Source organism: Glandiceps talaboti, chromosome 11 (genome assembly GCF_964340395.1).
Source record: "Glandiceps talaboti chromosome 11, keGlaTala1.1, whole genome shotgun sequence".
Lineage (NCBI taxonomy): Eukaryota > Metazoa > Hemichordata > Enteropneusta > Spengelidae > Glandiceps > Glandiceps talaboti.
Window position 1 is genome coordinate 12,571,102 of NC_135559.1, and position 20,807 is coordinate 12,591,908.

Here is a 20,807-nt window from a genome sequence, read left to right on the forward strand (position 1 = left end):
GATGACAAGTGGATATTTATTTTGGACATTTTACATTGTAGTCATAAAAGAAATATCTTTAGTACGTTTTCCTTCTTGGAAAATCAATGTGAAACAACAACATAAAACAAATCCTTGTTGTAACTCAACACATTGCAAACATTAAAAACGAAAAGAATGTGTAAAATGTTTGTTATGTACATACAATAACAAACTTTTCAGACACTTTCTAGCTTTTTGCAATTTACTGAGTTACAAACAAGGGCACATTGTTTTTTTCAAGTAGGAAAACATCTAGTAAAGTTGTTTTATGAATTAAAAAAATAACATATAAATAAATACTAAAAAATCATAAATAAATACTAATTTTTCATCCATATGGCCATATGAAGATCGGTATTTGACTATATGTAGTAAGGATATCCAACCACCACAGCCAGGGGTATACATTACACAAACGAAAGAAAGCTGTCAAAATTACTATGTATATGTAAATGGTGATTATTTTTCAAACGTACAACTGAAAGGGGATGTCCCCCTTCCCCTGGTGAGACCTAACAAAAAAAATTGTGGTTCCGATTACGCTCAGTTTTAGAATAGGTAGGGTAGGCAGATTTTTTATTTTATAATTATATATTTTTTCATATGTGAGTGTCTAGTTCAGGTAGTTATGTTTTCCGTTGGTCTCCATATGGTCTCTGTGTTATTGGTTTCTTCTCATCAGATGTACAGCCATTAGATTGGAAGAACAGTTGCATATTGTCTTTTTCAGTTGATGTCAGTTTCCGCACCCACTATTTCTTTCGCGATTTTATTTTTTTTTTCTCGAATACGTAAAAAAAGTTTAGGGTCGGCGTGAAAAACTAGTTGGGGTCAGGTAACCAGAACAAGCATTTTTTTCTAGGCCTGAGCTCACTTTTTGGGAAAATATGGCAATTTAATGCGTACAATTTCAAATGATATACATTATTGAAAGCCATAGAGTTCTTGAATATTGCCTCCACTACCCTAATTTGGTTTTCCGTACATTATTACATGACTATGCCATCTTCATTTTAATCTATAAAGAGGTATATATGCACATTCGCTTGGCAATTGACTGCCTCATAATTAAATGTATGGTAGGTAAATGAAGTGAACCCGTTTTGCCAACGTACAAGGTAAACGACTGCTCCTATGACCTAAGTTTGTTCGATCGATATACATATATATGCACAAACACATTTTCATGACAGTCACCCGCCCCATAATAAGCTATATTACTGTGGTATGAAATTATTCAAATGTACTGGGTAAACGACCATCCCCGGGGTTTGATTAAAAGTATTAGCAAAATATTTTAAGCGCCCCCCCCCCTTTTACATCTCCATTTTTTTCGTACCCATCATCCCCCCACAGTAAATTATGCTCGTTACCTTATCATCTACAGTCAAAGATGTAGACTTTCTGAATTGGAAGTTATGTCATTTTTATGTCTCCAGATCGAAACTGTCTGTGTACGTGACAAACTATAAAAACGAAAGAACTAACAACACGTGACTTGTGTGCATATCATTATACTATCTGTCAAGTCAAATTTCACCTTTCGATTTTCCTGAAAAAAAAGGTCAAAGACCCTGGAACTATATGTAAGTCTATCACCCTTTTTAGATTTAAAGAAACATTTTTTTTCAACGTGCCTTGACGACGCCATCCTCGACTCGGCAAAATAGTCATATGTCTCACATGCAGATTACATTTTCCCTCAAGACTTGTTTCGCGTGAGCGGAAAACACAACTCTGATTACCATGGCAACAACGATATACCCATTCCCTGTAGACCGTGTGTTATTTGCTACGTTATCAGCAAAGTTAGCTTGCAATGAATAATGTAGTTTTCTTATCAGCAACGATCGATGTCAACAGCATTCGAAGAGTTATATGTTTACAGTCGCTAAGCTCTTCACCTTACGTTAATAAATTAGATCGGTAACCATGGAAACAAAAGTAAGAATATGATACGATCAAATTGCAGGATACCTATTACAAAGTCGATTCAATGTGTCTTAATCATTTCTTCTTATATTTAATTTCACATTGTATTTATTCATTGTGATATGTATTTATCCGCCTGTCTGTCTGTCAGTCAGTCAGTCAGTCAGTTAGTCTGTCTGTCTGTCTGTCTGTCTGTCTGTCTGTTTGTTAGTGTGCCGGTCAATGTGTATTTCCGTCTGTCCGTCTATGTATGTATGTATGTATGTATGTATGTATGTATGTATGTATGTATGTATGTATGTATGTATGTATGTATGTGTGTATGTATGTATGTATGTATGTATGTATGTATGTATGTATGTATACAGAGAGAAGAGAGAACTAAATAGATGGATAGATAGATAGATACATAGTTTGCATACATACATACATACATACATACATACATACATACATACATACATACATACATACATACATACATACATACATACATACATACATACATACATACATACATAGGAGGTTTGTGGCTTACGACGTTGCAGTTACCTGTGCGTCCAGATGTGTATACATGTAACTCTACCCGCAGACCATACAAACTATTACCTTCGTTTAGCTAGCCGGTGGGTGTTTTTCTGATCTTTTGAAATCATCGTCCTTCCTTTTAAAAAAATGCACGCACATCGACATTTTTATGTCCCAAGGCGTACGTCATTGTCGTAAACTGACAATTCACAATGGCAAATAAACTTTCGATGCCTTCTGTTTACTGTTCTATATACTGAAATAACACACCTACACAAACACCGTCCTCGGTGCTGTGAGGTAAACAAGAATTTTTCAATAAATTCAGAAGACTTAGTGTTAGATGAACGATAAACATTACCGGTATAATTTTTCTTGTTCTAATTAATGAAGAAACGACCACATCTCTGAGAAAAATTACACCGATCATAACGATTCTGACACGTGTTTGTCATGCTTGTCTGAGTCTTGCGTTGCGTTGCCTGAAAAACGTGTTGGCAAGATGTAAATCAATGGAGAGTTCATTTACCCCTGTTATTTGCGGACGGATGACTAATCGTACGGATCATTTTGTCGTTTCAGTCGGCCCTGAAAGTCATTCTGTTCACAGAATGTCTGAGTGCTAATGATCCGGGTCAGGGATACCTTTGGCGAAGAAAACAACACGTACGTGACGGGATGCGTCTTATACGGGTACCGTGCATTCATTCATTGTTTGTCTGACACGGTGAAGACGTACACAGTATTGTGAACAAGAACGTATACGTACTAATCTTATATTTCCTGTATGACATTTCGATTACCCTCAACAAAGCTGATGATTGAAAATTTGGGTTCAGTGTCTCCTGACCGCAGTTCTGAAATAGCGTAATAATCGATTTGCCGCAAAGTTTATATATGTCTTCACCAACCACGCCAACCACGGAATATTCTTCTCGCTCTGGCTTGTGTGTTTACTGCCAGTAAAATTTAATTGTCCGTAAAGTAGTTCAAATTCAATTGTGTCAAGTGCCCGTGACCATTCTGTTAAGTGTCAATATAAAGTCTTCTACACCAGTGATATGAAATAAATCACTTCTATGTGTGTATATGTGGTTTTTAGTACTAAGGGAACGCGCAGAATATATGGCGGGGGTGAGGAGAAAATGGGGTCCCACGAAAAATGAAGGTGAGAAGGGCCTTGGAAATTCTGATGGTCTGAATGGGGGGGGGGGGTTTACGAAACTTTTTGCTCATGGTTGTTACCCAAATTTAACCCCAAGAGCAACTGCTTACCAATATACATTTGCAAAGTTTCTTGCGGCTTTACCGGAATAACTTCTTAAACCTAGGTTACAGCCCAATTTGCGATCTCTCCCTGCAGAGCCCATAAAATCTATTTGCAGAAATGTCTTACTGTGTATGGACGCTGTTACAGTGTCCTGTACATCTCCAGAGAGCGGGACCCAGAGGAAATGTACCTCCTTCCCCGATGGAGGCTACGAAAATTTGTGGGTTAGTTTGTGGGAGTGAAAAATCTCGAAGGGGGCTGCGAAAAAAATGTTCTCCTCAGGTCCACCCCTGCAGTAAATTCTGCATGTTCCCTAAGAATCTGTAAGTTTTGTACCACACAACAGTGATATGTGTATTCGGTGAACGCCCATTATCACTTGTAAGAGTATATTACTATATATTACCTCTTCAAAAATAACCTATAAACAAACACAGCAACCTTCATCTTACAGTTGCCATAAAAAGGTCTGATGGTTTATCGACATTGTGTTTTGTTTTACGACAGTGTCCCCAATCTTGCTTCTAAGGCAGCCATCATTATTTACACCTGGGGTAGGAGGATTAGATGATGAAGAACCGTCGAAAATTTAAGTAAACCCCCTGTTCCGGTCACAAAGTGTGAGTACCCCCTCCCGTTCGGCAAACTGTTTTTGAGTGACCCCTTCCCCGAAACTCTTACATTTGCCAATTTCTTAGTCCAGTAACTAAACTTGGTATAATCGGATAGAGTGGAAAGCCACATATGTCCCTATATGATCAGCACTGATATACTGGGCAATAAAGTACGCAGTCAAGCCGTATTGTGACGTTAGGAAATACCCTTTATGTTACTTCATATTATGCTATTAGACAAGACCCCTTAATTTTCTAATATCGATTCAACAGCGGTTGAAAAACTGTGATTGTGCCTGAAAACAATGGCTCCTATCCTATGCTCTAGATCATCAACGCAAAGAGTCGGCCAATCCGACCCCTACTGTGTGTATTCAAATCACAAAAAATTATTCAAAATATTTTTGCATGACCCACTTTCCTTTCCTCAATTTTCTACTTTTCTAGAACATTCACTCACTTAAATGCACACTCTGAACCCCTTCCTTTTTAACCAACTTAATGTTCTAAATATCTTTCAACTCAGTAGATTTTACTCCCGTATTTTTGTTTTTGATCTTAGAAATAACCGTTATCCCCACAATATAGAAAACTATTTTGACCGTCCAATTCATATATATCAAATCCGTTCAGCTGCCAGTGGTAACTTCCGTCCACCATCAACAAAATTTAATATTACCCAACATGATTTAAAATATGCTGCGACAAAGCGTCCCATTATCGATTTGAAATGTAGAAAAATGTACGGGCCATGGACAAGACTATTTCCATGGTCCACATCAGATAAAAATTGTCTATTTCTTTTGTATTCATTTTGTATATTTGCATCATATGTTTCTTTGAAAGTGTAGCTTATTTTTGTTATCTGGTGAACTGAATTTCATTCATTCATTCATTCATTCATTCATTCATTCATTCATTCATTCATTCATTCATTCATTCATTCATTCATTCATTCATTCATTCATACTGCCACCCCCTCAATGTATGTGGGATTCTTGAGTGATCCTCACCACAAGTCCTCCGAGCCCCCTAGCCATAAATAATGATGGCTCCCTAAGATACCCAATTTCTTGTTCTATTTTCATACGTCGACTCACACGGGGCTATTTCCAAAACAAATATAAACTCATAAACTCTGTCATGTTCTTATCATTTACCCAAGTGTCTTCTTCATTGGGTACTTTTCAATTTCATTTCGATAGAATCACAGACCTATCACGCGATCCGCAGTGATCAAACACCACAGACTCTATACAATATGTTATTAGCAATACAATTTGTAAATATGCACTGTGTGTACATGACGAGTCGCATTAATTTCAATATAGTAACAGATTGGAAAAAAAAAGATTAAAGTATGCAGTCTAGAGCTTATTAGTATCAAATATAGCAAAGCTTACATTCCTTTCTAATTCACTTCTTCATTTTAACGAGTCTCTCACGTTGAAGTGGGTAATTTCAACTTAAACACTGATTCCATGGCCCCCGCCTCCGCCCTGATCGAAAATTTCAATTCTCTGTTCCGAGGTCAATAATACAGTAGGTAATCTTCTATGATTACGCTGGAATATAATACGTTAATAGGCTTTATACCTAATACTCTCACACTCGTCACGATTCTAGTCGCCGGCACAATTTCTGTGACCTGGGAATTACGCTATTAGGCTAAGACTTGACACGTCGTTTCCTCTATCGTAAAGCGCGGCAGGTTTTCCAGTTCACATTTCTAGACAGAATTTTATTCAGTGTAATTTTTTAGGTCAACTTTGCAGGACAATGAACTGACAGTCAATATATATTCAATGAGTATCTACTACCAGTAAGCTAGGGATGCTAGTTAGGGATAGGATTGGAGTCAGATTCCCCTAGTATAGTACTGATGGTTTCCTCTGATCTGTAGTGGGTGGACAACGTTTTTCAACTTATAGCCCACTCATAGCCAATTTTACTATCGATATGTTGAAGATGCAAAACACTAACATTTTACGCCATTCCTTCTCAGCTTCTACAAAACATTTTCCCAAGAAGTCTAGAATAATTTAATTGAAGTATAAATTTTCACTTGCGTCAAAAACTTATAAACTCAGTTTCTGCTAATGTCAATTTCATGTCGGATTAATATTTCCCCCTCCCCACGACTCCATCCCTCCCTTTTGCATATACAGAACAATACATTTACTTTTTTAGCGGACACTTAAAATACTTTTTGATTTCCAAGTGTAATTATTTTTGTCAATTTTACAATAGGGAATATTTGCGAAGTCACGCGCGGGAATTTACTTTTCCCTTTATGTTATTTTCTTGCAATGAAATATACCATATGTAACCTATATGTCCGTCGTATCCCACAACATTTATAAATCTATACATCTCCTTAAGATGAAAAGGACCGCTATTTCTAAATGTGTATATGTTGTGTCATTGGTATCGGCGTCAATTTCCATAGCCCGCAGGCAAGAATAATATTCAAATTGACTATTTTGTGTATTGCTATGTATACCGGGAAAGAAATGATACTACGGGGTGCCGGTTCTACGTTATCAAATTCAGCAACCACTCTTCTCCAACCTTCCACACTTCTCTCTGAATCATTCTCTGCAATATACAGAATTCATAGCGTAACAAAATACTGTCAAATCTTTAAAGATCAGCACTTGTGGTGGAATGATAAACTGCATACGAGACGATATATGTGGTATGAATTGGAACATAGACTTTATTTATCAAAGCCCTGAAACCTCACGGCTTCACCCCAAGGCCAGAGCCAGAAGCCGAGTGTCTTAAATTTTACAAATCACTTTTCATACAGGAAAACTTGGAATGTCTATTGTCTAAACATAACTATATGTAAATTACGTGAAGGACGCTTAGGTCCGTGAATTCGAAACAATAGGGCGCCTTGATTGTTTTCCAGACATAGGTAGCGTCATGACAGTACTGTACATTATTTCTTCCGGATAATTGCTTTCAATTACCCTGAGGTTCAGTTGCTTTCCCTACACTTTATTTCACCTCAGACAATTAAGAAGTCTGTGATTTCACTAGTATAATAGGATTACGTTATGGGTTTTTATAGCCGAACAGAAAAAAAAAGTATTTGGATGTCGTCGAAATATGGGTGCTAATCTTACAAGCCCCGTAAAAGCACGATATTCAAGACCCATACCAGACGGTGTAAAATTATTCATTGCGATGTACAAATGTACATATAAAGCCAGTGTTCGGAGTCGTGGCATGGATTTTGCTGTCGCCAGAGCCGTGTAAACCAATACACGATGTAATTTATCAATTTCATTGGCTTCCACTGAGTCGATGGCAGATTAGATAAACCCTGGATTGGACTGAAAGCAATTTAACATATATGACGCGCGTCTAAAAATGTCCTTTTACCTGGAACCCAAATACAATACTAATAACTGTACCATTGGATCGATCGTTTACCAGCACTTTTTTCCCCTGTACTTCAATACCTGAAATATACTAGTATGCCAGTTTGTCTAATATGGCTTAGCAGCGACACGATTCCTTAAACTGCCTGTGCAAGTAAAATATATTACATTAATATTTTATACTTGTACTACTCCAGACAGGTATTTATGTCGAGGCAGTATGGCGCCCTTCAGGATTAAGACGCAGTGTTTACGAATATGATGAAATTTAAACCTTGCTTGAATATAATCTAGGTAGAAGTTATAAATCACTGTTTCTGCTTTGTTTTGTGTTATATATATATATATATATATATATATATATATATATATATATATATATATATATATATATATATATATATATATATAACTCGGTGAGTATCAATCTGCTAAGACAGTGCTCTATACCGCAGTGGCAGAGCGTAATAGTTTTGGTAGTACTACCAAAACTATATATATATATCACTTTGCAATGGATATGTGATACGTGAAAATGAAGCTCACATCAAGCTGTAGTCGTCGCTGGCGGAGTACTTTCTGGACGTCAGCAATCGAAAATGTGGCCCTATGTGAGTTTCCTGTGACATGACGTTGACTGAGATTGTTGTATTACCTGCTGACGTCCTCAATAACTTATAATGAAACCCTTGTTTACCCGTAGTAATATATTTTGCCAATTTGAAAAATCGTGTTCAGTTTGTTCATGAGCTTTTATACTTGCCTTTTCCAACGTAGAAGGCGCTGTTTATGTTTCTCGTGATTGCCACCACCTATTAGATAAATCTTATACCTAGTGGCGGTTTAGTAATTCAATCCAGTCTGGGGTAAATCTGTTTATTTTGACACAAAATAGAACAAAAATGATGGAAATTTTTAGGAATCTTTTCAGTAATTACAAGGGGAAGGTCCCGGGGGAATAGGGGGGGGGTCATTTTTTACAATTTGGTTCTCGGGGAGGGTCGTATTTCAGAAAATGGAAATTAAGGGAGGGTCACGTTTTACTTTGACCCAGTTTGTTATCTAACTTTTGATCTGATCCCACTGCTAAAGTTTCGACGTTAGTATCAATCCTGTAAGTCTGTCGTAACTCAAACAAAAAAATATTTTCTACATTGTGTTACTGAAGGCCCTGTGCTATATTGCCATATTACATTATGTTTATTTTTAAAATTCACGAGTCACGCGTGTGTGCACCGTACGTCGTATCAATAAGCGTTCATGTCACGATTAAACGGTGAGTTTCAACTATCATGCATATCAGCAACTACTTTTTGCATTAACTTTTTTTGACAACGATATCACGTAGATGTCATTAGATGACTATTGATTCGCTGATGTCTGTTTACAAACTTGATAAACAATTTTTAACAGTATCTACCATGCTTCATATACATTTATATGCCCAGTCTGTGCACGGTTCACAGGTGGTTTTTAGGTGGTTTGCATGCACTTGTTGCAACAGCGCCATCATTCGATTTCATATCCAAATGTAAATTTCTTTCGTTTTCATTGCTCGAATTCGGACTAAACTTGGTTGATAATTCAACAAGGAAACATCGAAATGTGTCCTTCTTCAAATATTGTTATTATGAAAAACTCATGAAACCGGTAAAAACTTATATTTATCATCGACAAAAATGTTGACATATATGGACACAGATAACGATACGTGTCTTGCTTGTAGACCGTGACGACGTACAAGGAAGTTGAACACAGGTTCTAAATCTAATAAACTATCGCATTCTACGAATTTATTCATGCGTAATCTGGTCTACCAATGATAAGATAAGATAAAAATGTCTGTAGGTTGGTTACAATCTACTGTTCGTCCTTCAAATGATTGATTGGTTTGCTCACGGAGCGGAGGTAGGAAGGACTACCTCCTTGGTTTGCCTCAAAACTATGCGATTTTTGTTTCGTTCGACTCCGAGCGCTTGTAAGCCTTCAAACCAACTTCATTTTCGTATCGATTCTGGGATCGTTAAATACTAAAATACTAGTACTTATTCATAATAACACCTCGCGTCGTCTAGAACGTTGTTGGTGTTGTAATTTCTATATATGCCCTTCGCAAATGCTTTGTTGGTGAATACTGACGCAAAAGTCCTCCGTGATAGTATGCATGCAAGGTGTGCCCTCAAGCGCATACGACCCGTGCACATTAAATTTGCATATGAAAAGAGTGTCAACAACACGCCCGTGTACCGTACAGGTTGAGGTCACACAACTCATATCGATAAAGAGTTGATGGGCTCTATGCACCGTGGTGCTACTGTTCTTATCCGTTACGCCATTTTCCTCGTAGTGGACAGCTAGACTAGACGGTCAGATAATTACAGACTCAGGACCCTACTTTGCGTGCTTCTGGTAGTGAATAACACACTGAGTCGCGAAATTACCCGATTTTAAAAGCGGGAATATGACGGAGTTACAACGCCAAGTATCGGAGTCTGAAAAGGCGCGGTCTCGCGAGGGTCATGCGGCTGGTCCCGGTATGGGAGGTATCCAAGATAACCAATGGGTTCAAATTCAAAATAACACTTTTGTCAATTGGATAAATGAACAGCTTCGACCAACAGGCAAGAGTATTGAGAACATTTACGAGGATTTTGAAGACGGATTGGTGTTAATATCACTCGTGGAAACTTTAATCGCGACTCGTGGCGCACCTCTGGCACCACGACGGGCCAGTCGATACAGTAAAAATCCCAGAAACCGTGTACAGAAAATGGAAAATGTATCATATGCACTCAGTTTAATGGAGAAAGAAGGAATTAAACTCGTCAATATTGGTAAGTGGGGATAGCTAAGAGTTCGTACAAATCGCACGTCAGAAAAAAAATTTGAAAACCGAACATGCAGCTGGCATAAATTTAAACGCGAGTCTGTACTATAATTGACAACTGTGGACGTCTATTCAACATTCAATTATTATAATCTGTGCCAATAATATTCCGATTATTAGATTATTACAGTGCGGGTAATTTAATCCGCCTGTATTGGCAAACATAATTTAATAATATGGGCATAAATATGTAAATAACTATACAAATATTGCAAGCCGTTTTCATTTTTTTTATAAAACATGTTTTGATAATATAAGTGCTTAGAGCAAAGTGTGTGTGCCACAGATAGAATATGACTTACTTAAATTACAGAACCCCCCCCCCCCATTTAGCGAAGAATGCATACATGTATTATGCACACTTTTATATTTACCACTACTATAGTCAATGGGGATGTGCAGATATTTGTGAAAGTATTTTATATCAATATTTTAAAAGTGGTGAATGGTTAGAGTGGCCGTCTTTGAATCTGCAGGTTACAGGTTCGAGCCCCGTCACTACCGTTTGTTTCTGAAAGGCTAAAGTCCTTGGGCAAGATTTGAACCACGATTGTGCCTCAGTCAACCCAGCTGTATGATTGGGGACCTGGTAGGATAGAGGTTGCAATGTGAATGCTTTAATCCTATGTGCTTATAGAGGCTGCAATGGATAGCATGCTCCCCAGGGAGTTGAGGAAATAAAGGGACATTGTGTCACTATAGATCTGTGTAGTGATTGTAATGTGCTTTGAGCACAAAGTGGGAAAGCGCTATATAAAAACAAAACATTTCAGGAGTGGTCAAACTAATATATTACAGACTTCTGATCTAAAGGCCCATGATTCAATACCAGGTTCTTGTATTAGTGTTATCTTATCAGTTGATCAGTACGGATTACATATAGAATTATTCAATCATTCGGGACCGATTTTTCTATGGCTCGGCCAGACAACTAATTTCAAAACCTAAATTTGAAGTGACCCTGTTAAGTATTACAATGAAATTCAAATGACCAGTGTGAAAGGTATAGACAGAACTGTGATTTTTTTCAAGATAAACTAAATTGATAACACCCCTGTATATAAACAATTACACTCTAGCTTTGGAAAGTCCAATTCAAACAATCAATGCCAAGTGTGATATCTGATAACAGGAGTTTGTTGTTGATTGTTTTAATTGAACTTTCCAAAGACTGTAATTGTTTATATGGGGGGGGGGGGTCTTATCAATTGAGTTTATCTTGAAAATCACAGTTGTATCTATTTCTTTCATGCTGGTCATGTGAATTTCATTGTAAGTATGTGTAAAACCAAAGAACTGGAAACAATCCAATTGTTACAAGTATAACAGTGGCTCTTTTTATAAGAGCACTGAACAAATAAAACCCTCACTAACTAAATTGATTATTTTGTTAATGATTAACTTTTAAAAATAGCTGACACGATGACCTAGTTTGATAAGGTCACCCACTATTTCTTTATAGATACTGTTAAGTCAATCAACATACAATAGCAGACACATTTTAATTAGAACAGTTTACAAAGTGAAAGATTAATAACACAATTCTTGTTACATTGTAACTATATAATGACAGGATGATTTATGAGCAGACCACATTTAATTAAGTTTTTGATGTATGTACCATAAAGTTGAAATCAGCAACAGGTGTGTATATTAATACTGTATAAAGATTACCATTTTTTTTTAAATTTCGCATTTTTTTTGGTATCATTTTTGTATACTAGGTTCTAATTTTATAGATCAATTTAGACAATAAAATGTATACACAATTGTTTCCATTTGCAGTTTTTATTTGGCTTAAATATCATGAACCTGTGATTAATCAGCTTCATGTAAGTTAGTAACTTATAACCTTTTAACACATCGTGTTGTGAAAGTCCTAGTAGTTCTCTGGCAGAGCTATAGAAAGAGTTGGCTCAGAATGATCTTATCAAATTTGTATGGCTACACTGATAAGATAGCACACTAATGAAATAACCTGGGATTCGAACATTGGGGTTTAACTTACTTAGAAGTCTTGATGCAGGAACTGGAAATCCATCCATCTTGTTTTTACCATTTCTTTTTTATCTCTGTAAGCTGAGACATTAAACAAAGAATTAATTCAATATGGCCCTAATTGATGACTTATAACACTCCATTAAATTACATTTATTGTGTCAAAATATGCCTATGGAGAAAGCTATTATGCTATATTTTCCTGCAGTTATTATTACTTGATGTCACATTAGCATTTCAAACATATATAGTAAACAATAGGAGAAAAAACATCTTTAACCAGTAATGCCTTAAAAAAAATTGTGTGGTCCCGATTACGCTCAATTTTAGAATAGGTGGGGTAGGTATATTTTTTAGTTAATTTTCTTTATATATTTTTTTCATATCGTGAGTGTCTAGTTCAGGTAGTCATGTTTTCCCGTTGTTTTCCATATAGTCTCTGGGACAGTATGCAGGTAAAATTTACTGAAGTTCCCATAATATTTTACCAGGGTTCCCAACCAACATTACAGTATAACGTATGTAACCATATCAGTTTTGCCCATTCAGTTACTGGGGTTCCTAAACATTAGTAAAAATACTGTGTAGATTCATGTAATTTATCTAAAATATGTATACAATACATCATAAATTTCTCTTCTCATGTTAAAAATTGAATACACTATTACTGTAAGAAATCTTCCCCTTTGATTTATGTCATTGCATTTGTCTATACTGCCCCCCCCCCTCCCCACTTCCCATCATAAATGCACAAAACAACATTTTTTTTATCCTTCATATTAAATACCAAGCAAAATTAAATCGGTGGGTATTTGCACTGATGCTTGAATTAGATTTGTGTGTGTTTGTTTTCCAATACAGGTGTGTAACCCATTACATCAACATATGGTTTTTACATGTAACCAAACACTGCACTACGAGTGTTCCTACTTTGTCCTAATATTGATCAGATAAAAACAGTTTTGAAAACAGTTACCACCCTTTCAATTATAGAAAAAAAGCCTGGACTTATTGTGGTATTTGTTTTGTAAAACTACCCTCAACTTATGGTGATATTTTTTTTGTAAAACTAGTAAATAAATAGTTTATATAAGCAGTATAGGTTTGCTAAAAGTGCTGGGTAGACATTGTCAGTAGCAGAACTTAATGCAAGTACTTGAGAGCGTAGGATTTTTTGAAATCTGAAAAATACTACTAAACATGCAAACAAAAAATGATATGATTTGATTAGTAAGTCAATTTACAATAGCCAAAATTAATTTGGTATTTATCAAAAAGTATCAAATACCCATCTTTTTAGGATTTTCATTTTTGTTGGAAATTACTTAATACAGATGAAGAGTTATTATTACATATGTACCAGACCAGTGTGCCCTCTAATGATAGCCAAATTTTGTTGTTGTGGGTCAGAATGATTAAAACTGGCATTTCTTGCGAGGCACCACATAGTAAGAGATAGGGGAACACTAAATTGTGGTGCATCACTAGAAATTGTGTGCGTCAGTGGCATGTCAAATTGGCTTAGAGGGGCACACTGTACCAGAGTACTTGCACTGGTGCATGCGCATAATACTAGTGGTATTTGCACTGTATGTCTGCAGTGCAATACTGAAAACATTATTGCATACCTGCATGCATTTGATTATGCAAATGAGGACACAATCGTTCATTCTACATGAAAGCACGATATCACATATTTTTATGGTAATTTGTTGTTTTAAATAAACATATGTAATAATGAATTAAAACAGAACCCGATGCCACAAGAGTATGAATGTGGGTACTCGGGGTGGGAGGTGGGGGGTTCGTACTCATGCTTGCAGTGTTTCCTGCTGCACTTTCACTCGCTACTACCACAGAGAACACTGTCAGCACTCGTGCAAATATGCTGCACTTGCACTCATGGAGTACTGTCATATTCCTGAAATGTCAAGTTTTCAGGAAATGTAACTTTGGAGTTCGGACGTTCTATTTGATCACCCTTCTATGCTGTTAATCCTCTCTCTACTGGGGTTGTGTGTTTGTATGTAGGAAGAAATACAAGCTTGAAAAACAACAGGATTAACAATAACACTGATAAGAAAAAATCATTGTAACATGCTAAAACTTGAATTCTAATAAAGAGTAAGGTACACAGTATATCAGTGACAGACAAACAAATCGGTGTGCTGTAACCCACTTTGGCATGCCACCAACACAGACCAATTTCTTCTGACGGACCAAAATTTTGGCCACAAAAAAAATGCAATTTCTGGTGAGTTACAATCATTTGGTGTTCCCATAATCCTTACTGGTTAACACACTAGAACACACACTAAGCCATAAAGTCAGCAAATGAACAGTTTGACAAAAACGTATCGAGCTGAACAGGCGAAACATTACTCATAAATAATAAGAACCTTGGTCGTCGTGATACAAGAACGTATTATTACAGTTTTTATTATTTTGTCCTGCAACAAAAAATGTTATTTTTTATGAGCGAGTACAGTGAAACAAAACATAAGTCGCAGTTTTTTTCTTGTTCAGTTCAGAGAATGTTGACATAGTTAAAATCCTATAGGTGTGACATATGGTAAAAATTGACATAGAGCCAAGTTCTTTATATAACTGTTTACTTACCCTTACAGTGTGAAGGTTTGTAACTGTGATTTAATCTTCTGTCAACAAACTGTTGTGTTTACTCTGGATTCATTAGATGTGCCTCCAGAAATTTCAAAATGCTGTGCAGCTTTCCTGTTTCATACAACCATGCAGAAACCAACAATTTTTTGCTACATTTAGTCTAAATGAAATAAACCATTTCAATGTATCGCAACTCCATGTAGACATTTGGGCACCGATGTTTTTCTCAGTATTAAAAATCTCCACGTAAATGTCCTTTGTGGTGTTTGATGTCTGTATGGTGGCATGTGTAGTTCATTTCACTTTAGACAAAATGTAGCAAGAAACTGTACTCATTCAATCTTGCTATCTTGAAGTGTAGCATGTCCAGTTTCTCATTGGTTTCTGCGTGGTTGTATCAAACAGCAAAGGTGAACGGTATTGTGAAAGTGACTGTACTATAGGTGTGATAATTATTACAGCCTGTTAAGAGATATTCATTTCATTTCATGACTTTATCCAGACCCCAGTGAACATGAGGAACTCCTGGTATTTCCCCTACTTTACAATCTTAACAATACCCTGACTGTTCTGATGTCATAAACACATAAAGAAATTGATCCAACATGTGAACTCTTGTATTGATATATGGTGAAGTGAAAGGTCAAATTATTGATTGGCACTAAGGTGAAAGGTCAATGTCATTCATTTCACTCTAAACACTGCAAGCAAATGTATTCTGATTAACCTTTCAAAATAAATCCATTTTCAGATCAAATTGGAGTTTTAAAAAAAATCAGTTTGACAGTTTTACATCATATTTTTTGACAGGTGAAATTATGAAATGTTGTTTTAGAAAGTAAAAAGGCTTCTGTGTAGTTGGAAAGTTTAATAGAATTCATAGTAGCATAGTGGTGGAATTTAACATAAAATTAAAACTGTGTGCACAGTACCTACATTTAGATTTTAACTGTGGGAATTTCTTTACCAAGTATAAACTCCAACAATGAAGACTTCTTTGTTTCTGTTCAAGCATAATGAAGTGTAATCAGCTTTAAAGCCATTATCTTGACTAAATACTCTATTGACCACCTGTGTTGTATGGAATGTCCATTTAGCAATTCTAACTAATTATTCAGCTGTTTTCTTTTCTATTGAAGTGTACCACTTTATGGATGCAGTTATCTAACTTAGTAAAAATAGTTTGTTTTTCTTTGAAGTAAGCTCAGTTTGTAGTACAAGTAACTTAAGGTAGCTTGCAGCGTCAAATAAAGTCGTTTGAAAATCATAAAAATTAGGGAATAAATGAATGCTACAACTCTGAAAGTATCTAAATGTAGGATAAAATGTAGTGTTCACCATAAATGTTACTGACCAGAATAAGTAAATCATCTAAAAGTACTGAACTTGTACTCTCTGTATTAAAGATGGCTGCCAAAGAGAGAGAGATTACTCTTTGCATGGTAAGAGTTATTGATGGCCTTCGAAGAAAACCAGTGAAACTTATAGTTTTACCTAATATACATCTACTACATTTCAAATACTTGAATTTTAATGAATCAGGTGTTTTTATGAATCTGATGTTTTTGAAAGCATACAACCACCTGTTGAATCATTTTGTTCTGTGATAGCACATGTTATATGTCAGTACACTGTAATGGATTCATTTTCAACTTTTGCTGAGATTTTAAGTCAAAAGTGGTACATTTGACCTTGACCTTGGGGTTGGAGGTGGAAGGGTGATATTTCCATGATTTGATCCATATATATCTTGCATATCTTGCAAACATTTGCAAGTGTATGGTAATTTGATTAAATGGGATACAACTAACACAGTCGCCCTCTTATTTCATACATTTTTTGAATATTGCCAGTTATATCGATTATGTTAAGAAAGCAAAGCAACTAAGGAAAACAAGTGAAGGTTTGAAATGAAATTATTTAGAAACTACATAACCAGAATATTTCTAATTACTATACCAATACTATATATAGGTTAACACAGCTACACCTAAATATAGTTGAAACATAAATACTTGTGTGTTTCCGATAAAATAGGATACGTAGGTCGAGATTTTATTTTGTTTTTATCTTTTTAATTGTTTTGTTGAAAAATATTGCTTCGACCCCAAAACAAACAAAATGTTGGTCAGAATACCCCTTCTGTGATAGTTTGTTGAAATATGTACAGACATCGCTGCAGAAAGAAAACAGACATACATGAAGGTCAAGAAGACAAAGAATGTCTTATCTTTTTGTTTTAACGTTTAAAGAAATGTTTAGTGTCGGATGCTTAAAATAGGGTTGGTCGGGTTATCAGAAATACACAATTTTTTTTTATTTGGCCTTACTTAGAAACTACAGCTAGGCCTTTTTCTCAAATCATATCATGACATACCATACCATATGAACAATTTATCATGATCTATTACTTGATACAATTGATAAGCAACTCCTTAATATGAAACAGTAAATATAGATATTAAAATGATACTGTATAAAGTATACATATTATGTTGATAACAATGCGTCCAGCTGTCATGATGAGGACGTGATGGCACTTAAATGGGTGACTGGGATGATATGCAATTTGAACACACCCATACCACAATAGAATTGAAGTAAAAATGTACACACCCATGTGTATACACATAAAGTGTTTCATAAAAGAGTACTAGGGCCTTGTCCTTAACTTGAAGGAACATAAAAGATTGGAAAATCAAGTTAACATAAAGATATAAATGTCTGAGTATTTGTGCCAAGGTTATGACAAAGAAAATTTGATACAACTTGCATATATTTCAAATAAGTTTGGTGGAGAACCCAGGTAATCTAGTGTATGAGCCTGCAAAAGTATACACATTCAGTTTCCCATTGTACGATATACCAGGTGGCAATTTTGTGAAGTTGTTGTGCATTAATTTGCTACATAGTGGAAGAATTGGTTGTCAGTGACCGAGAGGTTAGCTCGTCTGTCTCTTACCATTGCATCCTGGGTTCAAACCCACCAGCTTAGTGCCAGCTGGGTTTGTTAAAACTGAGCTAAGTATTTGACCCTACCAAACAACGCAGATTTTCCCTTGGTATTCTGGAGCACTTTGGGATGGTGGACAAGTTTTTAATATAGTTTGCATTAATAAAGAATTTTTAAATTTTATTATCATTAGTATAATTATAGAGTTTTGAAAAACATTGCGAGTAAGAGTCATCCCCAGTTTATGTTTAGATCTTGTCGATTATGAGTCATACTCCCTTAGAGTTGAAAACACTAAAAACTTCATTACAAGACTGTAGTATCACCCTTCACAAAGTCACTTTGTTTTGTTTGGTATATTTACTATCCACTAACTTTTTAGGTCAAGCATGTTATTTGAAATGTAGCCATTGTTCAAACTTCACCCAGAGGGACTTTTGACCACACCCCAGATTATATATTGTGATATGGTTGTATGGTTGATAGGTATAGGTAACTGTACAGTAGCAAAGTGCAACTATTAAATGAAACAGGGGCCATTGTAATGTAGTGGATCTAAAAGTAAAATCAATCACTCATCAAGTCTTATGTCCAGCTGACAAAGTATGTATAGAGTAGATACTTCGTCATGGCTTTTATAACACAAATATACTGCTTTAATATCTTTTATATGTGTATATAAATTTCAACAAACACTCATATTGTTCATTAAATTTGAACTGCATGAACCAAATTTTGAACAACGCAAGACTTAAATCTTCCTGCGTAAGAATTCACCACCCGAAATTGGTGGAATATCGTAAACTGATCTATACCTCTCACATTCATTGATGGAATAGTTGTAACTAAGTAAAATGTATTACATAGATTACCAGTGATTTCCAATCTGATTGAAATCTGATGTGGTGAGTAGGGCTTATACCACTGAAAGATTTTATCCTATGGATTTATTGTGCATGTCTATGCCCACAGGATGTAATTCTAACTCACTTAATACGGAATAATTAACAACCAAGCTGAGAATTAAATAATCCAAAATCATATTTAAAAATGTACATATTGAAGAAAAACCTGGATAACACTGGGATCAAAAAAATATCTTCGTTAATCAAGTTTCACTTTAATGTCAACTCTGTTGCATAGTTAATTCTAGGCAAATACTGATGGATGATTTTGAAAACTTAAACAGTTCAAATGTCAGCAGTGAGAAAGTTTGCTCTTCAATCTCCATTTTACACATAATTGCCCAGAAAAGGAATTCACAAGGCAACTATGAAAGCCTGGAGTACACATGTAGGTGGACAGGTGATATTGTTCAGTCAGTAAAGATCATTATAAAATGTCTATTAAGTGCCTTGTCAAATTTATTATTAGAGCCTGGAATCAGAAAACATACAATGAATTCTCAACAGAGGTGAAATCCTATGTACGTTTACCAATCATGTATTTAAGGAGAATTTAGGGGTGAAATCCTACAATGTACAATGTATGTACATTTACCAATCATGTATTTAAGGAGAATTTAGGGGTGAAATCCTATGTACATTTACCAATCATGTATTTAAGGAGAATCTAGGAGCTTTACAAGTCCTGTTTACAAAGTTTATAAATTTCCAGTGGGACATTCTTAAACTCTGTTTATTTATTTGACTTTTTGTGACCTTTTCTGAATGAACAATTTCAATGTAGAAAGATTCACAATCTCACCGTCCCACTTGGGGGATTTCTTATAGAATAGAGGTGAGTGACACCATAATTCAGCAAACACCACAGGGCATACTATTGTACATGCTTTAAAAGTTTCTTTTGTACTGACAACAATCAAATCTATTGGTTTATAGGTTATATGAGACCAGATAGTGTTCATATTGATGAACTGGAGTTTGTTATTCCTTAGTGGAAGGGGAAAATGCGCACATTCAGTGCTTACCATTAATTTGTGAATATGAATGACCTAATTTACATACTACATCAAGTATTGCATTATTTGGCCTGACTATAACATTTAATTGTACCTACTGTGAAATATGGATATTAATTACCTAATTTACATACTGCATAGCATTATTTGTCCTGACTATATGACAGTAAATTGTATCTTTTGTGAAATTTTAAATATGAATATTCAATTATCTAATTTGCATACTACAGCAAACATTACATTATTTGTCTTGACGGTATAACAGTAAATTGTACCTACTGTTAAATATGAATATTAATGACCTAATTTGCATATGACAAATAAAGGAAGGATATTCAACCAATAAAGTGAATCAAAAGTTCTTTGTATTAAAGTATGTGAATATGGTTTAGTCAACACAATATATAGAGAAAGAGTTTAACAAATTAACACACCTTTTCTTTTCCAAGGTTCTCGGAATTAAAAATATTTGATGAATTTTCACATCATGAAATCTATCCCAAGGTGAAATTTCTCATTGTACACATGATAATCATTATATACAGACAATTTTATCAGACATTACTGAAACAACTAAAGTTGGGCCCTTCCGCCGTATAACCTCAGTCCGCAAAATCTATACCCATGTACATGGTATGTTTATATTGAACGGTGAACCATGGTCTCTTT

General features: G+C 35.5%; 1 protein-coding gene across 1 annotated transcript in view; it reads left to right on the top strand.

Moving 5' to 3' along the window:
- The first annotated feature begins 10,049 nt into the window (after positions 1 to 10,049).
- The window catches only part of LOC144442035 (filamin-A-like), a 50,682-nt gene continuing 39,924 nt past the window's right edge, over positions 10,050 to 20,807 (top strand). The window contains exon 1 of the mRNA XM_078131307.1: positions 10,050 to 10,591. Within this exon, the coding sequence (XP_077987433.1) occupies positions 10,219 to 10,591 (373 nt within the window). The 5' untranslated portion in view covers positions 10,050 to 10,218. The remainder of the gene's footprint in view (positions 10,592 to 20,807) is intronic.